Genomic DNA, 21,918 nt, shown 5'->3' on the forward strand with positions numbered 1-21,918 from the left:
TTCCGAACCCCCGCTGAAAAGCGGAACTCATTGAATAGAATGGTGTGCAATGCCCGAAAACCGCCATATGAGTGGGGCTTTTGTCTAATTGTGTCTAATTGAGACCGCCACATTAGCAAAGTGCCGTAAAGCAAAGCACCGTAAGGCGGGGCCCTATTGTATTTATTTCATGACAGATACTTTATGGTCACCCTGATAGTGCTTTTTCCCTCATCCCAGCATGTGTCGTCCCCCCCCCCAGCCCTGGTTTTACAACATAAAAAAAGTATTGGGAGATATAATTGTACAAAATTGGTGTTTGACAAATATTTTTATTTGAAATCCTGAGCATGCTGTTTGTAGTAGAGGAAATATGTGTGTACGTTAAATAAAAGCATGAATTCCCTTTTGAGCATAAATAATATTGATATGGATACGTTCTGTGTTACTGTGTCCTGTATGTTGATGCAGAATAGTTGTTTTTTAAAAAAATTCTCTCAAAGCCTAGTTACTCTGTAATACACAAGTTAGGAAAGGAAGTCTTTTTTAGATGCCCTTCCTCTGATACCACTTGTGTAAAATCAACATGTTGCATAGCATTTTTCAGGTAACTTTTACTGGGAGGAAATTCTCCCAATAATAAAATAAAAGATTAAGAATCTTTAGCACATTAAGATCAGAGTTGTTGATACAATCCCAAGAATCTTGTATGGGAATTGCTTGAAATGCTACTAATTAAAAAGAAAAAGCAATCTGTGTGGAAATTGGTAGGTGCAGGAAAAGACAATTTTGCAGAATTACCTGGCTTATTTGGAGTAATGCATTGACTTTCCATGTGTACTGTCTCACAGAAATATGATGATGAATAAGAATGGTCTATTCTTTGACAAAAAAGAAGTTTTGTAAACTTTCCATTTCTGTAGTAGACTCTTCCTCTGGAAAGGTGACTTGGTAGATGATCACTTTGAAAGACTGGCAATGTAGTTGCATAAGGTAATTCAGAGTATGAGTGGCTGGACCAAGAACTATCCAAGGTTTAGAACCTTGGTTTTCACCTCTAACAACTTAATTTGCAGCCATGTAGACTGGGTTTGTTACATTGTCTTGCTGATCAATTTTATTTTTTCCTTCTCAGGGAACCAATTGGAAAGAAGAGATCTGGTAAGGCAATTACCTGTTTTCTTTCCCTTAGAACATACATAAGAAGAGCCTGCTGGATCAGGCCAGAGGCCCATCTAGTCTAGCATCCTGTTCTCATAAAGCCCCACCAGATGCCCACAGGAAGCCCACAAGCAGGACCTAAGTTCAAAGAGCACTCTCCCCTCCTGTGGTTTCCAGCTATGTATTCAGAAGCATACTACATAGTCAATCTGGCTAGTAGCCATTGATAGGCTTATCCTCTATGAATTTGTCTAATTCTCTTTTAAACCATCATAGTTGGTGGCCTGAGTCACTGAAGTATGGCTTCTCTTTGACTTTTACCCTTCTGTTCTCCCCTGTTTTGTGCCTGCTTCAGTGTGCTGATTGATGTAGCACTGTTTTCTCTGTTGCATTATCATCTGTTGCTAACTGTGGTGGGCTCTTTAAATATATTGGTTTTTACTGTAGCCTGTTATGAGCATCTTATCAAGTGTTGTGCAAAGGCCTCAGTTCAGTGATGGAGTACATGCTTTTTGTGCAAAAGGTCCCAGGTTCAATCCCTGGCATCTTCAGGTAGAGCTGGGAGACCCCCTGCCTGAAATCCTGGAGAGACACTGCCGGTCATTGTCGACAATAGTGGGATAGATAGGAGAATGGTCAGACTCAGTACCTGGCAGCTGCTTATGTTCTTGGAACTCCACTACAGACCTGGCCCTGCTACAGGGTAAGGCACATAGTAGGAAAGCAGACTGGAACTGTAAAGCACTCTAATCTGTAGCTAAGATTGCCATTCAGCTGAAATGTCATTGTCCATGCTTGAAACTGGCTTTGGGCAATGAAGGCTGGTAAAGCGTGGCACTTGAAGTTTTTAGGGAGGATTACTGACGAATGTGATATAAAATTACATGCTAATGGGAATCTTGTTTACTAACTTTTGTCATGTGCAGCAGCCATATACTATGTTGTTGCCTTACTCCTGCATTGCTTCCCAGACCTGATGCAGTGCAGCTGAGTCTGAATCTTGTCCATGCATGTCAGCCACCTTTCATTTATTTTTTTATTTATTATTTAATTTATATCCCGCCCATTTCATTGCAACGTCTAGTTGCAGTGCACGTGTGGTGATCCTGCATTTTTGCAACCCACTACCATTTTCCTCCGTATGCTAAATGATAGGTGAGATAGCCAGTGAATTGAATGAGAAAGAAGGGAAGAACAGTAACCTGTTTAGAAGTAAGTTGAGGAAGAAATGCTTTTAAGGGGGCTGTTCCTCTTGAGTTCAGAAAACACTTTAAGCACAAAGTTGGCCTGTGTATCATTGTAAACATTAGCGAAGGCTTTGTTCTGAGCTATTTTGTTTTCCTTTGTTAGATTTAACAAAGAAGACAGAGTTCTTTTTCTGCTTGGTTTTTGATGCCTGGGACTGATTGCTGCAAAGAGAGTACGTCCAAGGGCAATATTCCCAACAATAATTTTACAACAGGTTCATATTTACATTCTTGGCAAAGAAACACAACAATCACATGCACACCGTCTGTCTGTAGTAATCCGTCTGTGTTGGCTGTGCAGCTCAGTGCTTATTGGTTACACTCAGCAACACCAGTGTACCAGGAATCCAATCCTTCAGGGCAACTAAATGTCTGATTATTCCCCTGCACCTTTCTGCTTCTTTCCGTTTCCTTATTGGAACAAACTGATACTATTTTAATTTCTGATTTTTGCCAGAATGAAATGTTTATAAACTTTAGAACTTTATTTATTCCCAGTGCAGAAATATCAACTTTGTTTCTGCAAACTCAATCCAACTGAACATATTCTAACCCATAAGTACACCAACTCACAAGGTATGGTGATTAGAGATATTGCAAGCAGTAACATTAGCAGCTGTTCAAGTATTTACATGCATCATAAGTAGCGCAAGAAGGTATGGCCCTAGGCTATACCTCTTCTTGTAAGTGGTTGTGACCTGCCAAAGGACTGCTACTTGTTTAGTTTTTGTTTTTGTTTTCTTCTGCAAAGAGTTTCCCCCAGGCCTGTTGTGCATGCATGGTGCCATTTTGACCACATAAGGATCTGCACTTGGAGAATGAGCTTGCTCTTAGTATATGTGAGATCTTCCCTCATCTTGATGAAAGAGACAACCCATATTTCTTTGGTTAATCTCTCTTTACCTTCACATCTGTGTATTTATATTCTTTCAGTGCCCTCATTGCCTTTCTCCACCATTTTTGTTCCTTCATTAGGAATTATCCAGAGAACGGCTTCTTTCCTTCTGAGAGGTAGTAACAGCAACTTGTTGCTTGGGCCTTGCTTTCACATTTCCTTTCTGTGGGGCAACACATGCTGGTCCTCTTGAGCAGTCTAGGCTCATCCTATCGTGTCACTGCTTTGTAAGGTTGCTGCTTCCTGTTGTGTAGGGGAGTGCTGGGGTGGGAGGGATATTCTATTGCTTATGGCTGTTCATTTTTTAGAAAATCCCATTGAATAGCACTGAGGATGAACAAATCAAATCCAGTTGGACTGGTGTACAGCCAAGTAGGTGGCAACTCTACTGCTTTGCTGGTGGTGGCCTCAAGGTTTTGGTGATAGACTGGGAAGAAATTACACACTGGGTTTAATGAAAAACAACTGAGTGACTGGTAGCATTGCCACATCTGATATGAGTGAACATCCTCTGTTCCTTTGCACATGTTCATCTAAATATATGCAAATTGCCCATTGACCAATACGTAGGTTGAACATTATATAAAGAATTTTAATATATAAAAGCTCAAGTATTTAAACAGTATTAAACCTATCTCTGACTATTCATATCTTCACATAGGTGGGTTTAAAAATGGACCAGTTTAAAGCAATATACTGCTACAAATTATTCATTTTTATTTGTGTTAGCTAGCCTATTGAGTATAACAAGTGAAGCGAAAGTCCGTCATATAATAAACCAGGGACAGGGAACCTTTTTTTTCCAATCCCAGAGCTGCATTCCCTCATGGGTAATCTTGGGGGGGGGGGCTGCTGCATGCCAGTGGTGGGTGGGGCCAGAGGCAAAGGAGTGTGGCTAGTGGCAAAAGTGGGTGCAGCTCAGTGGGTGTGACTCGTACTTTGTACAATAGACTACATTCTAGCTGCACAAAAGTCAGAGCTTTCTATGTATCCCCCCCACATATTTCTCCATACAGGCAACCAACTGGCATTATCACTGTTGAAGGACACATTCCAGCCTGACAAAAGCACTAGGGAGGGATGCAGCCTGGGGTTTCCTGTTCCTGATACAAACTATTTTAAGAAATCCAGAAATCCACCATGGAAGCAAGTGGGTGGAAGATGACTCCCCCATTCCCTCCTCTCTGATAGCCCCCCAAGCCCATGAAAACAGCTCTCCTGCGGGGGGGGGATGCTGCTGAATGAGCTGGGCTGTGGCATGGGAGCTAAGGGAGAGACTGTGGGAAATCAAGCATAGGCATCTTCTGTGAGCAGGAGCTGTACTCATTTATGTTTCTGCTCACACAAGGTGCACCTGCCCAATTTCTTCTGATTACCCATTCATGGGCATCCCCAAATTCTCAGAGGTGGGGACTTCCCATAGGGCTTGGGTGGGGAAGTCTCCTTCAGCCCACCTGACTCTAGAACCCATTAAATAAAATTATTCAAAAATACAAACGTTGAAACTTAAAAGATATGTCAATCCTAACTTTTGCCCTCTTTTTAATGGAATCGGAAATCTCACAAAATTTTATCTAGATTGGCTTGTTTAGAGAGAAAGTTTAGGTGCTTAGTTGTTGATTGTAGTCATTGCTTGATCTACTGTGACAAATGTGCATGTGTAAACTGCTTTTAGGTTTCCTCTCCAAACAGAATTTTGGTTCCTGTTGCCCTCCCTCAGGATGCAAATAAAAGCAGTGTTGCTTTTAAGAGCCTCACCTGCGTCTCAAAGAAAGCCACTTTTCCTGGTAACACAGCCTCACAGTTTAGCGGTTGGGAATAATTGTCCTGAGAGCGAGTGAGCTGCTGAAAATAATTCCCACGTTTTCCGCTCTGTGCTGTTTGCTGCTTTGTGTCCCTGCTTTAATAGGCAGTTAGGAGATGCCAGAGATGCTTGTTTCAGCTGCAAATAGCCCAAGAGCACTATGAGTAATTATATGGGAGTAGGGGGTGGGAAAGGGTTCTCTTTTCCCCCCCTGTGATTGTTTGCCTCCTATTGGCTGAGTGACTCCATGCTTTGGTTCAGTCAGGGTGGCAATTGGCCTCAAACAGGAGATGGGACCTACAATTCTAGACATTATTTTCGAAGTTATATTTGTCTCATACTGGCAGCATCCTCCAATAACCTTTGCTGTATAGGAAGCTCTAGTTGGTAGTAACTAGGCCTCTGGGCAGGTTACCTGGAACTGTGGGGAGAATTACTTAGGATATAACATTGCAGAAAACTGTCTTTTGTTCATTCCAGTGAGCCTGTTTTTTTAAAAAAAATAAAATGTCTTCTATACAATTGACTTTCATAGAGATTGAATAGTTTAGCAAGCTTAGAATCCAATTAACTGTAGCCTATTAAAATCTAATGAAGACTTTGAGAATCTGGCTGTGCCCCATGCTCTTTCTGTAGGGCCTCCTTATCTGTCTTGCTGCAGTTTTCATTGTGGAGTTTCCAATCTATTTTCTCCAGTTAAATTAGTCCATCTTGCCATAACTTCAATTCAGAACCAACTCATTGGGGGAACCTTGATTTTTTCCACAGTTCTCTGAAGACCACTTTCCTTTAACCTATTTGCGCAATAATTGGTTAAAGTCTTTAGGTGATTGCAGAAACTTCTGTCAACTTTGAACTCATTTATTTTTCTGGTTATCTTGTTTTATTACATGATAGTGTTTTCTCTGGTACAGTTCTGGGATAGATCTATCTTCAGGAGCCCAGGGCGCCTAGATAGTGTTCCATAAGGAAGTCCTGCCATGCCCAACATGGATTTTTGAATGTTTTGATCTAAATATTTGCCTAAAATTTCCTTTGCAATTTAGGTGTTAATGGGAACTAATCATGCAGCTTTGGCTTTTAAATGATAGCTTTTAAGTGTTAAGGTTTTTTTGGTCATTGGTCCAGACAAAGTGGACAGAAGGTAGATTAGGATTTACATGTAGATATCTGCGTAACTTGCAATAGCTCTATGAGGGATACAGACTCCCAATTGTACAACAATAGCAATAACTATTGCTTTTAAATGTTTTGTGTTGTACACCATCCTGATGTTTTGTGAGGGCAGCATATAAATACCTTTAGAAATAAATAAACAAAAAAGTTTCACCTAAAGTAAGTTGCTGAAAGAGAATGCTTGGGAGAAAATCAGGATTGGATTTTTTTGTGTAAAAGGATGTGTGGGCATGGTTCCTGTACTGATCACACATTCCTGAGCTGAGTATGTGTTCAGCTGCACCTTGTCACTTAGAACACATACTCAGAGAAACACACTCACTGTTCTGCCGGTTCCAGTGTGTCTACACCTATCTCTTCTGAAAACAGGGGTGCACAACACTACTCACACCCCACCCATTCTTACCATAAAACCTGGTAGGAGCAGCTTCAGTGTGTTGTTTTAATTCAGCTTCAAAGAAATTTTGCAACTGATCGGCAGATTGACCCATTCCCCCTCCAGGTATGGCTAATGGAAATGCTTTGCTCTGGCAACTAGTGTGTTCACAGCCATGCACTCATGGTTTAACATAGAAGTGAATTCTAATTCCCCTCTCCTTTTTCTCAAGCATCTTCAAATTAAAGGTGTTTCTTTCCCTTTGCTATTCAGATGGGGACAAAGTGAAAAAAATTAATCTGGTGCATATAGTTTAACCAGGTAGTAAATGTAGTTAAAGTAAACTGACCACACACTGATTTTTTTGTGTGTGTCTTCCAAACAAATATTGCCGAGGTGATGGGAGCGGATCTGTATCTGAACCATTTTAAAAACAAAAGTGACTCCAGGTTTTTGCAGGCAAGATTATCATTGCCCCTGAGACTGCAGGCTTGGATACTCCTATGTGGGAGCAAATCCTGATGAACTCAGTGAGATTTGCTTCTGAGGAAATATGCATAAAATGGGGCTGTCACCTAGAGGAGTTAATTCAGAAACAGACCTCTGATGTAGTGTATTATGCTGCTCTTTTCTTCCTCTTTTTATACTTCCCTCTTAATGTTGGGTTTCAGATGCACTTTGCTTCTGCTGCCCCTTAGTGACTCTGATTTTTTTTCTTTTAAGCAAATCCTAGATCTATTTGGATATATTTTCTGTAACTTCCTTCTTTGCATGGATGTGTTAAAAGCATTTTCTAGGCTTTACAGGTTTTCTTTCCTCCCCCCCAATCTTTTCCTTTTCTTTATCCTCTCTTGATTTGCCCTGCAAACAGCAGCCAGGACAATGATCAGGAATATAAAGGAAGGAACCGTTTGTTAAACTGCAAAGGGCATCTGAATTCTTGAGGGTTGTGGTCCTTGAAGCTTAAAACCACATCCTCCGGAAGTACAGGCCTTGAGTTCTTGCTGGGCCAGATGGAGTGACCACAGGAAATGACTCCAGATAGTCATCTTTGGCAAAGAGCCACACAAGACCTTAATGTAAGGGGAGAGTTATGCTCCCTTGCAATGAATATAGATTTTCCCCCACTGAAATTAAGTTATCTAGATAGGCTAGCTGTGTTTAATTGGAGATATCCTAATTGTGACATACATTTGAAAAAGCTTTTATCACCCTCCCTTTTAAGCATTTTCATCATTCTCTCTTTTTTTAACATCCTAGTTAAAAGTGCTTTTTTGGCAAGTTTGTAAATTCAATAGGATTTCTATCCCAACAACCATATATACTGTAGTCTAATCCTTCAAAGCTTTTGAGTTAGTGGAATTGTTGCCAAAGGCTTTGCTTAGGACCCTGCTCTTAAAGTAATTCTTCCTCCACATCCTGCATATCCTCCTTTACCTGCATGTCTTGCTAACTGGGATTTATTGATGAAAAAGTACAGTAGATTGGAGAAGAGTGATGTAAGAGGGCTAGAAAGTAACTGCTCCCTAATGTACAACGCCCATTTATACAAATTGATCCAGATTCTGTGTCAAGTTTAGCCCTCTTCTCAAAGAAGACCAACATAAAAAAGGTTCTGAAACCCTGGATCTGGATTTTAATGGGTCCATGGCTAAACTGATTTGTAATGAATACGGTGGCTTTCAAATTGGCAGACTTTACAACAAATTGGCACAGGGCTCTCCCTGTATTCCGTCACGCTCTAGTGTTCAGGATAGTTAAAGACAGGGCTGTGCAAGTAAGTTCTCCATAGCTTCTGCTGAGTTCCGTGAACTGTTATGGAATACAATCTGGGACCTTGTTGAAACAGGGCAAGACCTGCATGACACTCCTGAAATGTCCTCTTGGATTTTAGATCACCCACAAGCATATTCATTGTGAGAAGTGGAGATCCTACAGCCTGATCTCATGAGCCACCCTCTCGGCAAAGCCATTCATAAGGCCAGGACATCAAAATGCATTTTCTGTGTCTCTTGGGATAAAACTGGCATTACTGATCTGCCTCTTCTTCCCTCTCCCTTAATATCTAAACAAAAATGCTGTGATATCTTCATCTTTTAAATTTCTTCGACTCCACTGCCTTTTGTTTGCACTGACTTTTGTTATGACATTGTGAATCATACATTTTAGTTCACTAATTATTACTGGGAAAGAGAGTGGGAGGAGATTCAGGACTCCTGCTTTTGGTCACACTTGCAAGTTCTAACATCTAATTTCAGCATAAGCTCTAAATTATTTTGGGACCATTTTGGGCTGAAGTTGTGAACTGGGATTGACTGTATATCTCACTGACACTTGATGCTTCATCACTGTGACCCCCCCCAAACTAAGGCACTCATGCGTACTTGAGTCACTGTTTTCATGTGTGCATTCATGCATGCATTAATCTACACACAAACGCTTTCAGTTTTATGCTTCCGAAATCTCTCTCTATTTCCTTGATGAGACATAATTGTGCTTTGAACTATTGTTTCCTCGTGTTAATTTCATACTTGCCCACCAACCATAAGTTCAGGAAAGTCTAAATTTAGCAGGGGAAAGTGCAGGCCGCCACTTGGATGAGGAGGATATTATGTCAGCACACACCCCTTCACATATCCACATCAAACTCCAATGTGGTTGAGAGTCTCCTCCCTCACCCATATATCTTCCTTAGTGTTTAGGCTGATTAACACACCTCTGCCCATTGTTAATTGACATAAACTTGAAGAAGACCATAAAGTTAGAGACAGAGATTAGTGTCAGACTAGTGAAACAAGTACACCCAGTAGGAAATATTAAAAGGCCTTAGTAAACAGACCTAATCAACCAATCTCAGTTGTCTACTGTTTCCATCTCCCTGTCATCCCGCCTCTTAAAGTTCACATTGGGTTTTTCAGACGTGCTTTTTCTTATTGCCATAATCATGACAAAACTAGGAAAATGCAGATAGGATGCAGTGCATGTGGTGATCAAATGTGCATCTTGTTCCCTATAACACAGGTGATTTGGCATCTACTGATCCCATGGTCTTGGAACAGTATGTGGTAGTGGCGGATTACCAGAAGCAAGAGAGCTCTGAGATTAGTTTGTGTGCAGGCCAAGTGGTAGACATAATTGAGAAGAACGAATCTGGTAAGGAGAGCTCAGCTGGAACATATAATTAGATGCATGTCTTGATAAAAGAACTTGTAAATAGGCTCCCCTGTTCCTTGTAGTTTCCTAATGAGATCTGATGTGTAGTACTTGTTCATGGGGGTGGAGGAGACAGTTAAGCAGGCTGGCATCTATCTAGAAGGGTTGTGCAAGGATCAGCTTGTGCGGACTAACCTCTGTAAATAATAAGGGTCTAAGGGCTTTTATTCCAGTCCCTGATGCACAGATCACTCAGTTATGTACTTTATTTGACGTTGTCCTTGGCAATAAGTTACACAGTCACAAAGCTCTCATTTCAAAGTCACCATGTTAGATTAATAAAAGGAGGATTTCATTCAAAGGTGCCAGTTGAGCTTTATTGATGGGCAAGTAATTCACTTATAGACTTACAATTATCCTTATTGAGGAAGGGCTGTAGCTCAGTGGTAGAGCATCTGCTCTGCATGCACAGGGTCCAAGGTTCGATCCCTGGCATCACCAGGTAGGACTGGGAGAAAACCCTGCTTGAAACTCAGGAGAGCTGCTGCCAATCAATGTAGACAGTACTGAGCTAGATGGACCAATGGTCTGATTTGGTATAAGGAAGTTTCCTAGACTCATATGCTCCTAATTTATTTAACAACTTGTCCCATCAGAGAGGGAATTATGCTTAGAATTAAATTAAACTCTTTCTCTCCCTACCCCCAAAGAAAATAATATGTACTGTTTTTATCTGTCGTATTTAAGCTTCAAAAATAGTTTTGGATTTGCATTTTAACAAAAAACTTCCACTGTATGATTATACTAGAGGCATTTTTCAGCAAAATAAGGCAAATTAGTTGCTGCTGTTGATATGACTTTAAACCACATTGCTAAATTTCTATCCACCAGCTTGTGAAGCAATGGCACAAACACTGTTATTTCAAAGCACATTGTACTGAATTTTAATGGATAATTTTTAACTTTTTATTATTCTGTACTTGAATAGTGTTTATATAAATTACCCATCTTGATTTGCTTTGGTGTCATATGGAGGCTAAATGCTTTTATAGTTGATCAGTGAATAGTTTGTGTTTCCATTCAGAATATTTTTATGAATTCTGAATTCACATAAAGACAAATGCACAATAAATTGAATTTTATTGTTCAAGCTCAAAGAAATAAGGAGAATATTAAAAATAAAATTATATATGTATAAAAGTAAGTTTGCAACATTCTGTCACACTTTAGTGTGACTAAGAAAGAGTCTAAGCAGGGCTGTGCGAGTATGGACTGACTTGATGCTCTGCAGCTTCCATTGTGCTCTGTTGGATGTTATGGGCTGCTATCTGTGACCCAATGGAGAGGGGCTTTCACCCATATCACTAAATGACTGCCACTTTTGAAGGCACTTTTAACACTGATTTAGTGCAACTTTTTAGCAGGTGACATAAAGCTTTGTAAGCTTATTAGAGATTTTCCAGAAGAACTGGAGTCTTTTTATATAGTTCTGGAACAGATACAGTGATTTAGCATTTATGGATATTCTGACAATTTGATGCAACATTTGAGATGGGGAAACAGTATAAAATGTAACTATGATTTGGCTAATGGGTTTGTGTAATATGTAATTGTTTATAAATAAATTTTTAAGACTGTGTGAGCTTCAAAAAAAAGCTAGTGAAAAACCATGATGGAGGGGGCCAACTGCACTTCATGGTGTAAGGTAATCCACTATGTCGGTGCAGCCACTGAGAAGGTCCTGTCTCTTGTCCCACCCAGCTGTTCCTCCACCACAAGGTGGGATGGATTCACTTCCAAAGCTAGAACTCAGTGTGGCTTTCCAGCTAATGTTACTTTTCCTTATTTTTAGGCTGGTGGTTTGTGAGCACATCAGATGAACAAGGATGGGTCCCAGCTACATGCTTAGAAGTTCAGGATGGAGTCCAGGATGAATTTTCAATGCAGCCTGAAGAAGGTGAGAAAATGGCTTGAGACCCACCCTCAAATAATTCCTAGGTTCATTATTTGAATCACTTTAGTCCAGTTAAATGTTTCAGGGTGGTATCTAGTGAACAAACATTCCAATTTGGTTTGTAGGTGGTAGTGCATTTTAAGGAGTCATAGTGTTTATTTTCTATAATTGTCAAGCTCTCATGAAGACCAAAGCCACCTGAGTGGATATCATTGGCAGAGAAGGTGGTACTAATGAGCTTGCTCGAGCCTTCCTCAACCTTTAGCATGTAACTGTTCCTCTGTTCGTGAGCCACAAGTTATATCAGCCGTTTTTATGAAGAGCACTAGTTCTGAATTAAGAGTACTTAGGTGGTTTATCTTGGGAAATAAATAAATAAAAGCTGGACACCCATCTGTCAGGAATGCTTTGATTTGGATTCCTGCATTGAGCAGCGGGTTGGACTTGATGGCCTTATAGGCCCCTTCCAACTCTACTATTCTATGATTCTACGAAAAACAGGACAGCTGCTATTGTCCCACTGTACCTGAGCAATATTTATGATAACTGTTAATACCCCATTATGGTGTCCCTTCCACAGACTGATCCAGTTCATATCCACTGATCTTTAACAGTGCTACAGTAGGTGCTCCTATGACATTTGCTAGGCCCTTCCTATGGTAGCCTCTTGTGCTGTGGTGAAAGGAGAAATATAGACAGACGTTAACAAAATAGGTCTAAAGTAATGAAGACAATGTCAGAAATTCCCACACTTTTATGAAGAACATTTTGAGTGTGTTGTGGTTTATTTCTTACTGCGTTAGAAATTGGAGGTGTGGATACTTGTCATTTTTAGTATAACTCATTAAGCAAAGCATTAAAGTCTTTGACATGGACGGGGAGGCATGTTATCTTGCTGTGGAATTATTCACTCTAATAAACAAGGCTGATACTTCTAAGGTATGAAGAGCTGCCTCCTTACATCCTGTTTTATCCCTCTCCTGCTTCCCCACATGCTCCTCCCAGTCCCATCGAGATACTGGTCTCTTCCCAGACACGTGGGCCGACGTCGGACTGTTGGGGACTTAAACATCAGTGGATGGGGTCAAGGTGGAAGCTGTGGAGATTTCTTCTATTGGCCTCCTTTTGTGCTTTGGACATTTGTCTAACTCCTGTTTCTGCATGTGCTGTCCACTGTGGTGTTTGCATGACTTGTTGCATGCAGTATATAACTTACTCACTGGGATCCACCCGCTGTATTTCTTTGTGTGCACTGATGCTCATAAATGTTAAACCTCCCATATTTGTGACCTCTCTCTCTCCCTCGCCCCCTCTGTGTTGCTTCTGATACTTACTGTGTAAATGCCTCATGATTTAGAAGTTCTGCTCTTTGCTTGGGGCCAAACTAGACTTGATGTTGAATATATCTTTGCATTTAACTTGCAAGTTTAAAAAAATGCAGATTGCATTGGGTGGGCTGATAATTACTGGGATCATGGTAATTATCATGGAGGCATATTTATCTCTTTGTTTTTCCTGCTATGGTCTTAAGGAGGATCCTATCTCAGAAGCTAGTATTTGCTTTTGGGGAATTTCTCTTCCAAAAGAAATACCAGTTTCCATGATGGGATTTTCGTCAAGATTGCAACAGAGGTGCAAGTTCTAAATTCCCCCTCTATACCTGCTGTGAGCCCAGTAATTATCAGCCCACCCACTCCCAGCTCTCAGGCTTATGCAATTAAAAAAAACACGCTAGCGTGTTAAATGCAATTATGCATTTAATGCCATTTCTACTTAGTCGACAATGTGTGTCTGATTCAGGTGCTGTCTTTTTGCACTGTGTTTCTAACTTACTTAACATCACATCCAGAAGGGAAGAAAGGTCAGCACAGAACTGCTGGATGTAATGGGGTACCTCTTGGGTGTTTTCGTTCTTTAACTGTATTCCTCTTAATTCCTATTGCATCCTGATAGCATAGTATCTGTTTTGATGTGGTCAAATGTTCATTGTTGGTGGTGCTTTGATGTTGTTAGTAACCTGAAGTTAAAACAATTGTCATTGCCAGAATTTCAGAAGTACAGTGGGGAGCATGTTGGTGGTCTGCTCAGTCACTTGAACCGATGTTCTGGCCTGCAGGCTTACATTTTAAGTGGACATGTACATCCACCAAGGCACTTAACCCTGAAGTGGCATTGCAACACACTAAGCGTTTCTAGAAATGGGACAATAATATGGGTTACGGATGAATACTGAATGCTGATAACACTCTTGCTGAAGGGTCCTAGCTGGCATCAGTTTGGTGGCTCTGTATGGGGAAAAATAGACAACAAAACATAACTTGTTTTGTGTTGAGAGTGCAGGTGGTATGTATGTGTTTGACTTTCTTGCTTTTGTTTCTGTAAGGCATAGCTGTTACACTTACGTTTTTACTGATACTATTTTTTCCACCTAGCCATAGCTAGCTGATGCTTCATTTTCCTCTGTATTATGGCTGGAAATAGCTTAAAAGCCTTGTGTATCTGGAGTTGGCATAATGTGTAATCCATGATAAGTTACCCTCAGGGTAATCTGGTGTTCGGAAGGATATAATACAGTGGCAGCTAATCTGTGGTCCTTCAGATGATGTTGGCCTCCAGTTCCCATCAGGCCCAGCCAGCATGGCCAATGGTCAGGGTTGATGGGAGTTGTCGCCCAACAACATCCAGAAGACACCACTTTGGCTACCTATGATGTACCTATGAGATAGGGAATGGTTGGCATGGTGGTGAGGGCAGAGGTTAAGTAAACACATTAATTGTATATGAAAGCTTGGCTGTGATGGTCTGACCCCCAGGCAAGAAGATACAGAGGAAGGGAATGGGAAAGCAGTCTCAGAACTTGTGCAGTTATTTCAGGAGCTGTGTTTCTTGTGAAATAACTGCTTATTTGAGTGATATGCTTCCATAAGTGATATAACATAGAGGTGGAGACCTACAGAAGAGCATGGGTTTCTTTAATCAAAAAGGAGAACGGATCCATGAGTCTCCATTGTTATGCTACTTATGTGAGCTGAACTCTCACATGAACAGTTAGGTGCTCAGATAAAGCTGCTGAAATAACATCTGAACTGATGCTTAAGGTGTTTGGTCCCTGACACTTGGGGCTAATCAAAAAGCAGACCATGTAAGAACAGGCCTAAAGAACATGTCCTCTATGCCCCACAAGTCAAACACAGTCCACTGGCTGTGTATTATTATCTACTTGGCTTCCATTAACTACGTATTATTTCTTCCTGTTACGGACTGGAAAAACAGAAAGGTTGTCAAGCTTCAGGCAGGAGTTGATAGGACGCATCAGTCTTGAGGGAGGGTGCCACAAGTTATGCAAATCTGACTTAAGAAAGTTGTGCTAGACTTTTAGTAGTTTGTGTCAGACAGATAGAATCCTGAACTGGTTGACCCTGGGGTACGATGTACCTGAGTGCAGATCTTCCTGTGCCATGTAATCCAGTTTAGAGTGCTGAACTTAAATAAAGCTTGAAGAGTTTTCAAAATAGGGCTGTCTTTTAACAGGTTTTGGCTCCTCCTCAATTATTGCTTACCTTTTTCTTTCTTTCTTTTTCAATATGTTCGGAACAGAGGAGAAATATATGGTAATCTACCCCTATACTGCTCGGGACCAAGATGAAATGAACCTGGACAAAGGGGCTGTAGTGGAGGTGATCCAGAAAAACCTGGAAGGATGGTGGAAAATCAGGTACCTTTCAGTCAGGGCTCATCAATGGGAGGCAGGTATCCAGAGTATAAGGAGCAAGCTACATTTTTTGACTGCAGTCATAGGCACCAAAACACTTATGCCTTCCCCCCCCCCTTGCAAAGCATCCTTAGAAGAGGGCAGCTTCCATCCAGGAAGAAACAGGAGGAAGGGGAAGGTTAAGGCAAACAAGGCTCCAACAGTATCTTTATGTAATGCACTCTGTAGTATTTCATCCTGTTTCTGGGAGATAAAAATTAAATATCACAGGCTGTTGAGGAAGAGGAGTGGATGGCATTTTTTTAAACGGAAAAGGCCAAGGCTCAGGTTGCTTTGTATGTTACAGAAAAGTGCATACACTTCTTTATACCATGTGTTCCTGGGTTGTTTTCTGTCATATGTGAGACATGCCCTCCCCGTTGTGTTAATGTGCTATAGAGAGGTGTAACCTAGCCTTGGAACGAACACGAACACACACACGAACACACACACACACACACACACCTACCTCTCTCTCTGTGTACACAAATATGCACGTCCACATACAGGTGCGCGCACACCCAGACACAAAGTGTATATATCAGGGATGGGGAACCTCAGGCTCAGGAGCTAAATGCAGCCCTCCCTGTCTGGCCGCATCCCTCACCAGTCCAGCTTTGAGTCTCCCTGAAGGGTTTTTGCCTTGGTCGAATGCATCTTTGAACTCTGATACTGCTGGTTTGCCTGGATGCAGAGGGGTGTGTGAGTGTATTATCTAGCCGCCTGTAGAAAGGTAAAATCCACATTTGTTGTTCTGCCCACCACTGACATACGGCCCCCAGAAGGATACCCAGAAAGGAATGTGGCCCTCAGGCTAGAAAAGGTGTCCAACCACAATATACATGTTGAGAACAAGGAATTTGCCTCTAGACAAAATAACGGGTTAGGGAAACCTTTGGTCCTCCAGATGTTGTTAATCTCCAACCCCCATCCACCCAGCCAGTCAAAGATTATGGAAGTTGTAGCCCAGCAACATCTGGAGGGTCACAGGTTCCCCATCCCCACATTAGAGGGACACAGAAGATGTCTACAAATATGTGATGGCTAATTTTCATAATATGTGATGTGGCACTTAGGCAATTCTACTAGACATTTGGACTTTGTTATGCTATTTCAGAACAAGCAGAAAGGATTTTGGGCTCGCTGTGTTGGAGTAGTAATATATTTATACAAGGCAGGTAATGCACATGTAACAAATGATCAAAGGATCATCTTTTGTGCCTGTGATGGACCCGTAAATGTGTCGGAGAGTTCCATGTTGCATGTTAGTCTTGCTGTCTCTGTACATCATAATCCCTGATCTGGAGACTGGTTATTACAACACAGCATACTGTCCTTAGATAGCCTTTTTCCTGAAATGAGGCACAGCCTTCTTGGGCACCTTTGTGGAAATATAGGAGATAATCAAGTTAATCAATAATTAGCAAACATTTATATTTGTAAAGATATGAAATCTTGCAAGATATCCAAGAACTTCAGAGTGTATCAGAATGAAATAGAAAAAACTCTTGTTCAGTCTGCCATCTCAGAATTTTAATATAGACACTGATTGTGCTTTTTCAAGTATTGCTGTGGATCAGGCTGGCTGTGCCTGGAAAACTGGACAGGATAAGAGTCCAAGTGATTTTACTGACAAGAAGTTCATATTGATGCAGGTATCAGGGTCAGGAGGGCTGGGCCCCAGCATCGTACCTGAAAAAGGGGAGTGGGGACATGCTTGCTCCAAAACTGGGATCTGCCGCATCTGCCCAATCGTACGCACTGGATTTGGATGGAATCTCCCGGCAGCAGAACTCATCGGGCCGAGACAAGGATGGGCCAAACAACCAAAGAGATGGAAAGGTTGATGGCCGCCCATTGCCAAATGTGGACCTTAGGCGAAGTAAGTTGGGAGCAGTGAACAAAGCTTTGTAGGTAAAGTAAGCCAGGTATGGTGCAGGAAAGCCTACAGGGCTCTAGAATATGGCTTCTTAAGAATATGGCTTCTTAAGAATTATAGTTGGATGAATGGGGATAATTTAGGTCAATTCACCAAGATTGACAGTTAAGTTATGGAGTCCTCTTTTGTGTACGTTTGTATTGCATGCTCCATTCCCTCCCCTGCCCTTCTCTCTCTAATTTAGGGTTGGTTATAGAGAAGTAGACATGTGTCTTCACTCCTCCGCAAATAAGATTTCTGCATAGTTCATCCTGCACATGTGTTCTCATGCTAACGTCTGCTGCCACCTGAATGAAACATTTCTCAACCTTGGTGGCAGATGTTCAGATGTTTCATTTTGGAGGCTCACTCCGCAGGATTTGAGTATATGTTTTTATGTGAAGGAAAACCACATTTCTGTGTGTTTGTGTATACACTCATTCAGTCATTCTCATTCTTTCTCTCCTCAGACTGGAGTGGTGAGGTTTAGTTAGCTGTTCTTGAGTATCACCTGCTGAAACACACTTTGATATCTTTGAATCACAATAAAATATTTTCTTGACAGAGTCACCAAAGATGAGGCAAAGACCCCCTCCTCGTCGAGATCTCACAATAGTAAGTATTATCCCCAATTGCCTTCACCTGGAGAGTTTTGGTGCATTTCTAAATATGTAGAGCAAAAGATGTAGAACAAAAATAAACTAGCGGTGGTAGAAAGGGACAGTTCTTGTCTTGCTATATTTTGTATTTTGACATATTTCCCATGTGCAAAATATGCATATAGCATGGCAGTTGTGTAGCGCTCAGGTATATGTAACTTGCTGCTTGATCTGGCAAGGATCAGGGCATTGTCAAACTGGCATGGTATCTGAACCCATGCACAATATTATAGCATGCAAAACTTCCCTAATGTTCCACATGTGCAGTGGCTGTGCCATATATAGCTGATGCTTCTCATTTCTTCTCTAAGTCAGCTGAAGGACTCTAGTCTGACAAATGAGTATATACACAGCTTATACCATCCTGTTTCTAAGTAGCTACACAGGTCTCTTCCATTGCATTTATATTCAGCAGATAGCTGCAGTCAGCCACAATATATACTTAAGTGTGGCAGTTAGCATAGCAGGTGCTGTGAAATAAGCCTACTTACCTAACAAATGTATCAGTGTGCACTGCATATGCATATACTAAATCCATAATGAGAGCATTAACTTGTGGAAAGCTTTGCTTATAATAAAAGCCTCATGCGTATATGCCTGCATGCATACAACATTCCCTTCAAGATCAGAGACTGGCCAAGGAAACTTTGCTGTCCTCCTCCAAGGCTCTGGAGCACACACAGCTAGTAGGGTCAGCTGTTGAAATAACCCTTTATAGAGATGGATGAGCTGCCCATGTTCACTTTAGATTGTTTCTGAAATAGCATTACTTTTTAAAAATGGAAATGGACTGCCTTCAAGTCGGTTACGACTTATGGGCGACCCTATGAATAGGGTTTTCATGGTAAGCGGTATTCAGAGGTGGTTTTACCATTGCCTTCCTCTGAGGCTGAGAGGCAGTGACTGGCCCAAGGTCACCCAGTGAGCTTCATGGCTGTGTGGGGATTCGAACCCTGGTCTCCCAGGTCGTAGTCCAACATTCTAACCACTACACCACACTGGCTTTCTCTGGTTACTTTTTAAATCAAACCAAAAACAACTTGGCTCATTTCTGAGCCATTCTTTTTATGTTATATTAGAAAGTGATTAAATTTACAGATAAAGAGTCTACAGAGAGTTGAAAATAAGCCTACATAGGTGTTCTTTCTTGTAGTACAAGTTGATTCTAATATCGAGATCTGTAACAATATAAATTATTTTCTGAGCCATTCCAAGGCTTTGAAATAAACTGTGTGAAGGACTGTCTAACTCCAAGGTCCTCCACTTTTATTTGCCCCCACCTCCAGATTTTGTACGGGCAGATTTTCATAACAGCTCCATAGGCAAAGCAACAGAGGAATGACTGAGCCCAGGGAAAACGGGGTGGGGGTTAAAGTCTGTCCCCTTGACCCCAAGAGTCCCCCATGTTGCTGTGCATAGGAAGACTGCTTAGAAGACCAGTTTCTTAGGAAAGTACTGGGGGGGGTAGAAATCCCACCTCCACAGGGGATAAAAGGTAAAGGTAAAGGTGTCCCCGCACTTGTAGTGTGAGTCGTTTCCGACTCTTAGGGTGACATCTTGCGGCATTTACTAGGCAGACGATATATATGGGGTGGAATTGCCAGTTCCATCCCTGGCCTTTCTTTACCCCCCAGCATATGCCGGGTACTCATTTTACCGACCACGGATGGATGGAAGGCTGAGTGGACCTCACTCTTATAGTAAGGTTTCCTGAAAAGGGGTGAGGGTGTTTTTGCTTCTTTAGCAGTAGCTTTTCCAGGAGCAGCCATTCAAAGCAGGGCTTAAGCTGTGAATATTTCCCTCCAGATCTGAGTTTTAATCTGAGCTGCAGAAGAATTCCTGAGCTTCTAATGCTCGCCTCTCCTTTGAGCTCAGGAAGCAGCATCAGCTCAGGAAGTTCATTTCTAGGCCTAAACCTGGCAAACCTCTCCAGCATCTGTGTGGGCTCCGCTGAAAGATGGGTTTGTTAGCTGTCTCTGTGAACGGCAACTATAAAATCAGTGAAGGTGCTTGAACCTGCTTGCCAAACACTGCTTCCTTGTGGGCCATTTTGGGAGGGCGGGTTGGTATATTGTCCCTTGTCATCTTTAAACAGAAGTAGGCTGATGTGTATTGTGTGTTGCTGCTACAGCCGCGTGGCCTCAACCTGCCTAAGCCTCCTGTGCCCCCGGAAGTGGAAGAGGAGTATTACACCATTGCTGACTTCCAGACCACTATCCCTGATGGCATCAGTTTCCAAGCAGGAATGAAAGTAGAGGTGAGGCTCCATTCTTGCCCTGCTCTTCACCCTTGGGACCTTCCACACAGTTCACTGTTAAAGAGAAAACCGACCACAAAACTGGGAAAGCACCATAGACAAGGAGATAAATGCAAAGAAACTCTAGATGCTTGAAATAAGATTTATTCTAGCCATGACACATTTTGGAACAAATCCTTCTGTGGAGGCACTATAAATATTGAAAGGAAATGGGATAGTGAAGTGTAAGATATAATACATTCTCATAGTCTCCTCCTTCACTAATAAAGAGGCTAAGATGACTTTTTTGTTATCTTAGCAATTCTGCAAGGATTGATGCAATACCATTTTCCAAAGGTCAGTTTTATTAGTCCATATGTTGAATTCTTTGTGTTAGCAGTAGTTGTCCAGTCAGGTTTTTTTTATACAAGGAAATTGTTCCAACATTCGTACAGGAACCAGTGAGCAGAAGGTGTATTTCTGGTGGTTGGGTACAGGGAGCTGCTTTTCTCAGCTGATATTTGACAGGGGTGAAAGCCATACTTCTGTTCAAATCTAGGCGAACAGGGAAGAATGTCCTCTCTTGTGTGCAGTGCTCTCATCTGACTAGTGTTCTCGTATTCCCTTTTAAAAGGGGCACAGAACAGTTCACCTTCCCTCCACCTCCTATCTCTCAACACACACACACGCACACCTACCTCAACCTGTATCACTGGGAGACTGCTGTATGCTACATAAAAGGCAGGTGTTTCTTCATCATGAATGGAATGTCTGGTCAAACTGCAACCTCTGGTAATGCAGGCAGTGATTTCCTGCTATACCTGCTCACCTGAACTTCCAAATTTTCCCCATGTTTGTTTGTTTTAAAATATCTTATACTGCTTATTTTAGTTGGTTTGTTTGCTACACTTCTATCCCACTTTTCTTTCAAAGAGCTCAAGGTGACACACGTGGTTCCCCCACATTTAGAATCTTGTGTGCGTGTGTGTGTTATTTATATATTCAACAGTTAAGAATCTTGAAGCGATTCACTGCATAAAACACACACACACTATATTCATATGTTTAAATCAAGAAAGGTGGATGTTAATTGGCCTTGAAAAGTTTGAAGTTTGGGAACCTGCCAATGCTACTTCATATATGGCTCATTACTGACATCTAGTAGCTGTGCTGCTTCCTTGGCTAACTGCATTATTTGCTTGTGTGTGTCCAGGCTGCATGGAGAAAAGAGCTGACTTGGAAGGTGGTCAACTGCTTTTGATGCTCTGTATATGTATACATGCATGGACATTCAAGCGTAGGATAACGATTCCCATTTAGTAGCACAAATTGACTAGAATTACACAATTATAGTTTGCATTGCATCATAAGGATCTCAGCCATTTCATACATTATGAGCCATAGCGCAGTGGTAGAGCATCTGCCTTGCACGCTGAAGGGCCCAGGTTCAATCCCAGGCATCTTCAGGTAGGGCTGGGAGACACTCCTGCCTGAAATCCTGGAGAGCCACTGCCAGTCCATGTGGACAGTACTGAGCTAGATGGACCAATGCTCTGACTGGTATAAGGCAAGCTTCTCATGTTCCTGCAAGCCTGGATTTGTTGCTGAG

At 41.6% G+C, this 21,918-nt stretch overlaps 1 protein-coding gene across 3 annotated transcripts in view; it reads left to right on the plus strand.

The window, feature by feature from the left end:
* The window catches only part of SH3PXD2B (SH3 and PX domains 2B), a 148,913-nt gene that overhangs the window by 120,765 nt on the left and 6,230 nt on the right, over positions 1-21,918 (plus strand). For 2 of the 3 annotated variants that reach the window (XM_061616894.1, XM_061616896.1), the window contains exons 6-13: positions 1,115-1,140; positions 3,363-3,398; positions 9,660-9,791; positions 11,644-11,748; positions 15,343-15,460; positions 17,152-17,378; positions 17,980-18,029; positions 20,205-20,330. In XM_061616894.1, the coding sequence (XP_061472878.1) occupies positions 1,115-1,140; positions 3,363-3,398; positions 9,660-9,791; positions 11,644-11,748; positions 15,343-15,460; positions 17,152-17,378; positions 17,980-18,029; positions 20,205-20,330 (820 nt within the window). The remainder of the gene's footprint in view (positions 1-1,114; positions 1,141-3,362; positions 3,399-9,659; positions 9,792-11,643; positions 11,749-15,342; positions 15,461-17,151; positions 17,379-17,979; positions 18,030-20,204; positions 20,331-21,918) is intronic. The other variant, XM_061616895.1, reaches the window with a different exon arrangement.

The sequence above is a fragment of the Rhineura floridana genome, chromosome 3 (assembly GCF_030035675.1).
Source record: "Rhineura floridana isolate rRhiFlo1 chromosome 3, rRhiFlo1.hap2, whole genome shotgun sequence".
NCBI classification, from domain to species: Eukaryota; Metazoa; Chordata; class Lepidosauria; order Squamata; family Rhineuridae; genus Rhineura; species Rhineura floridana.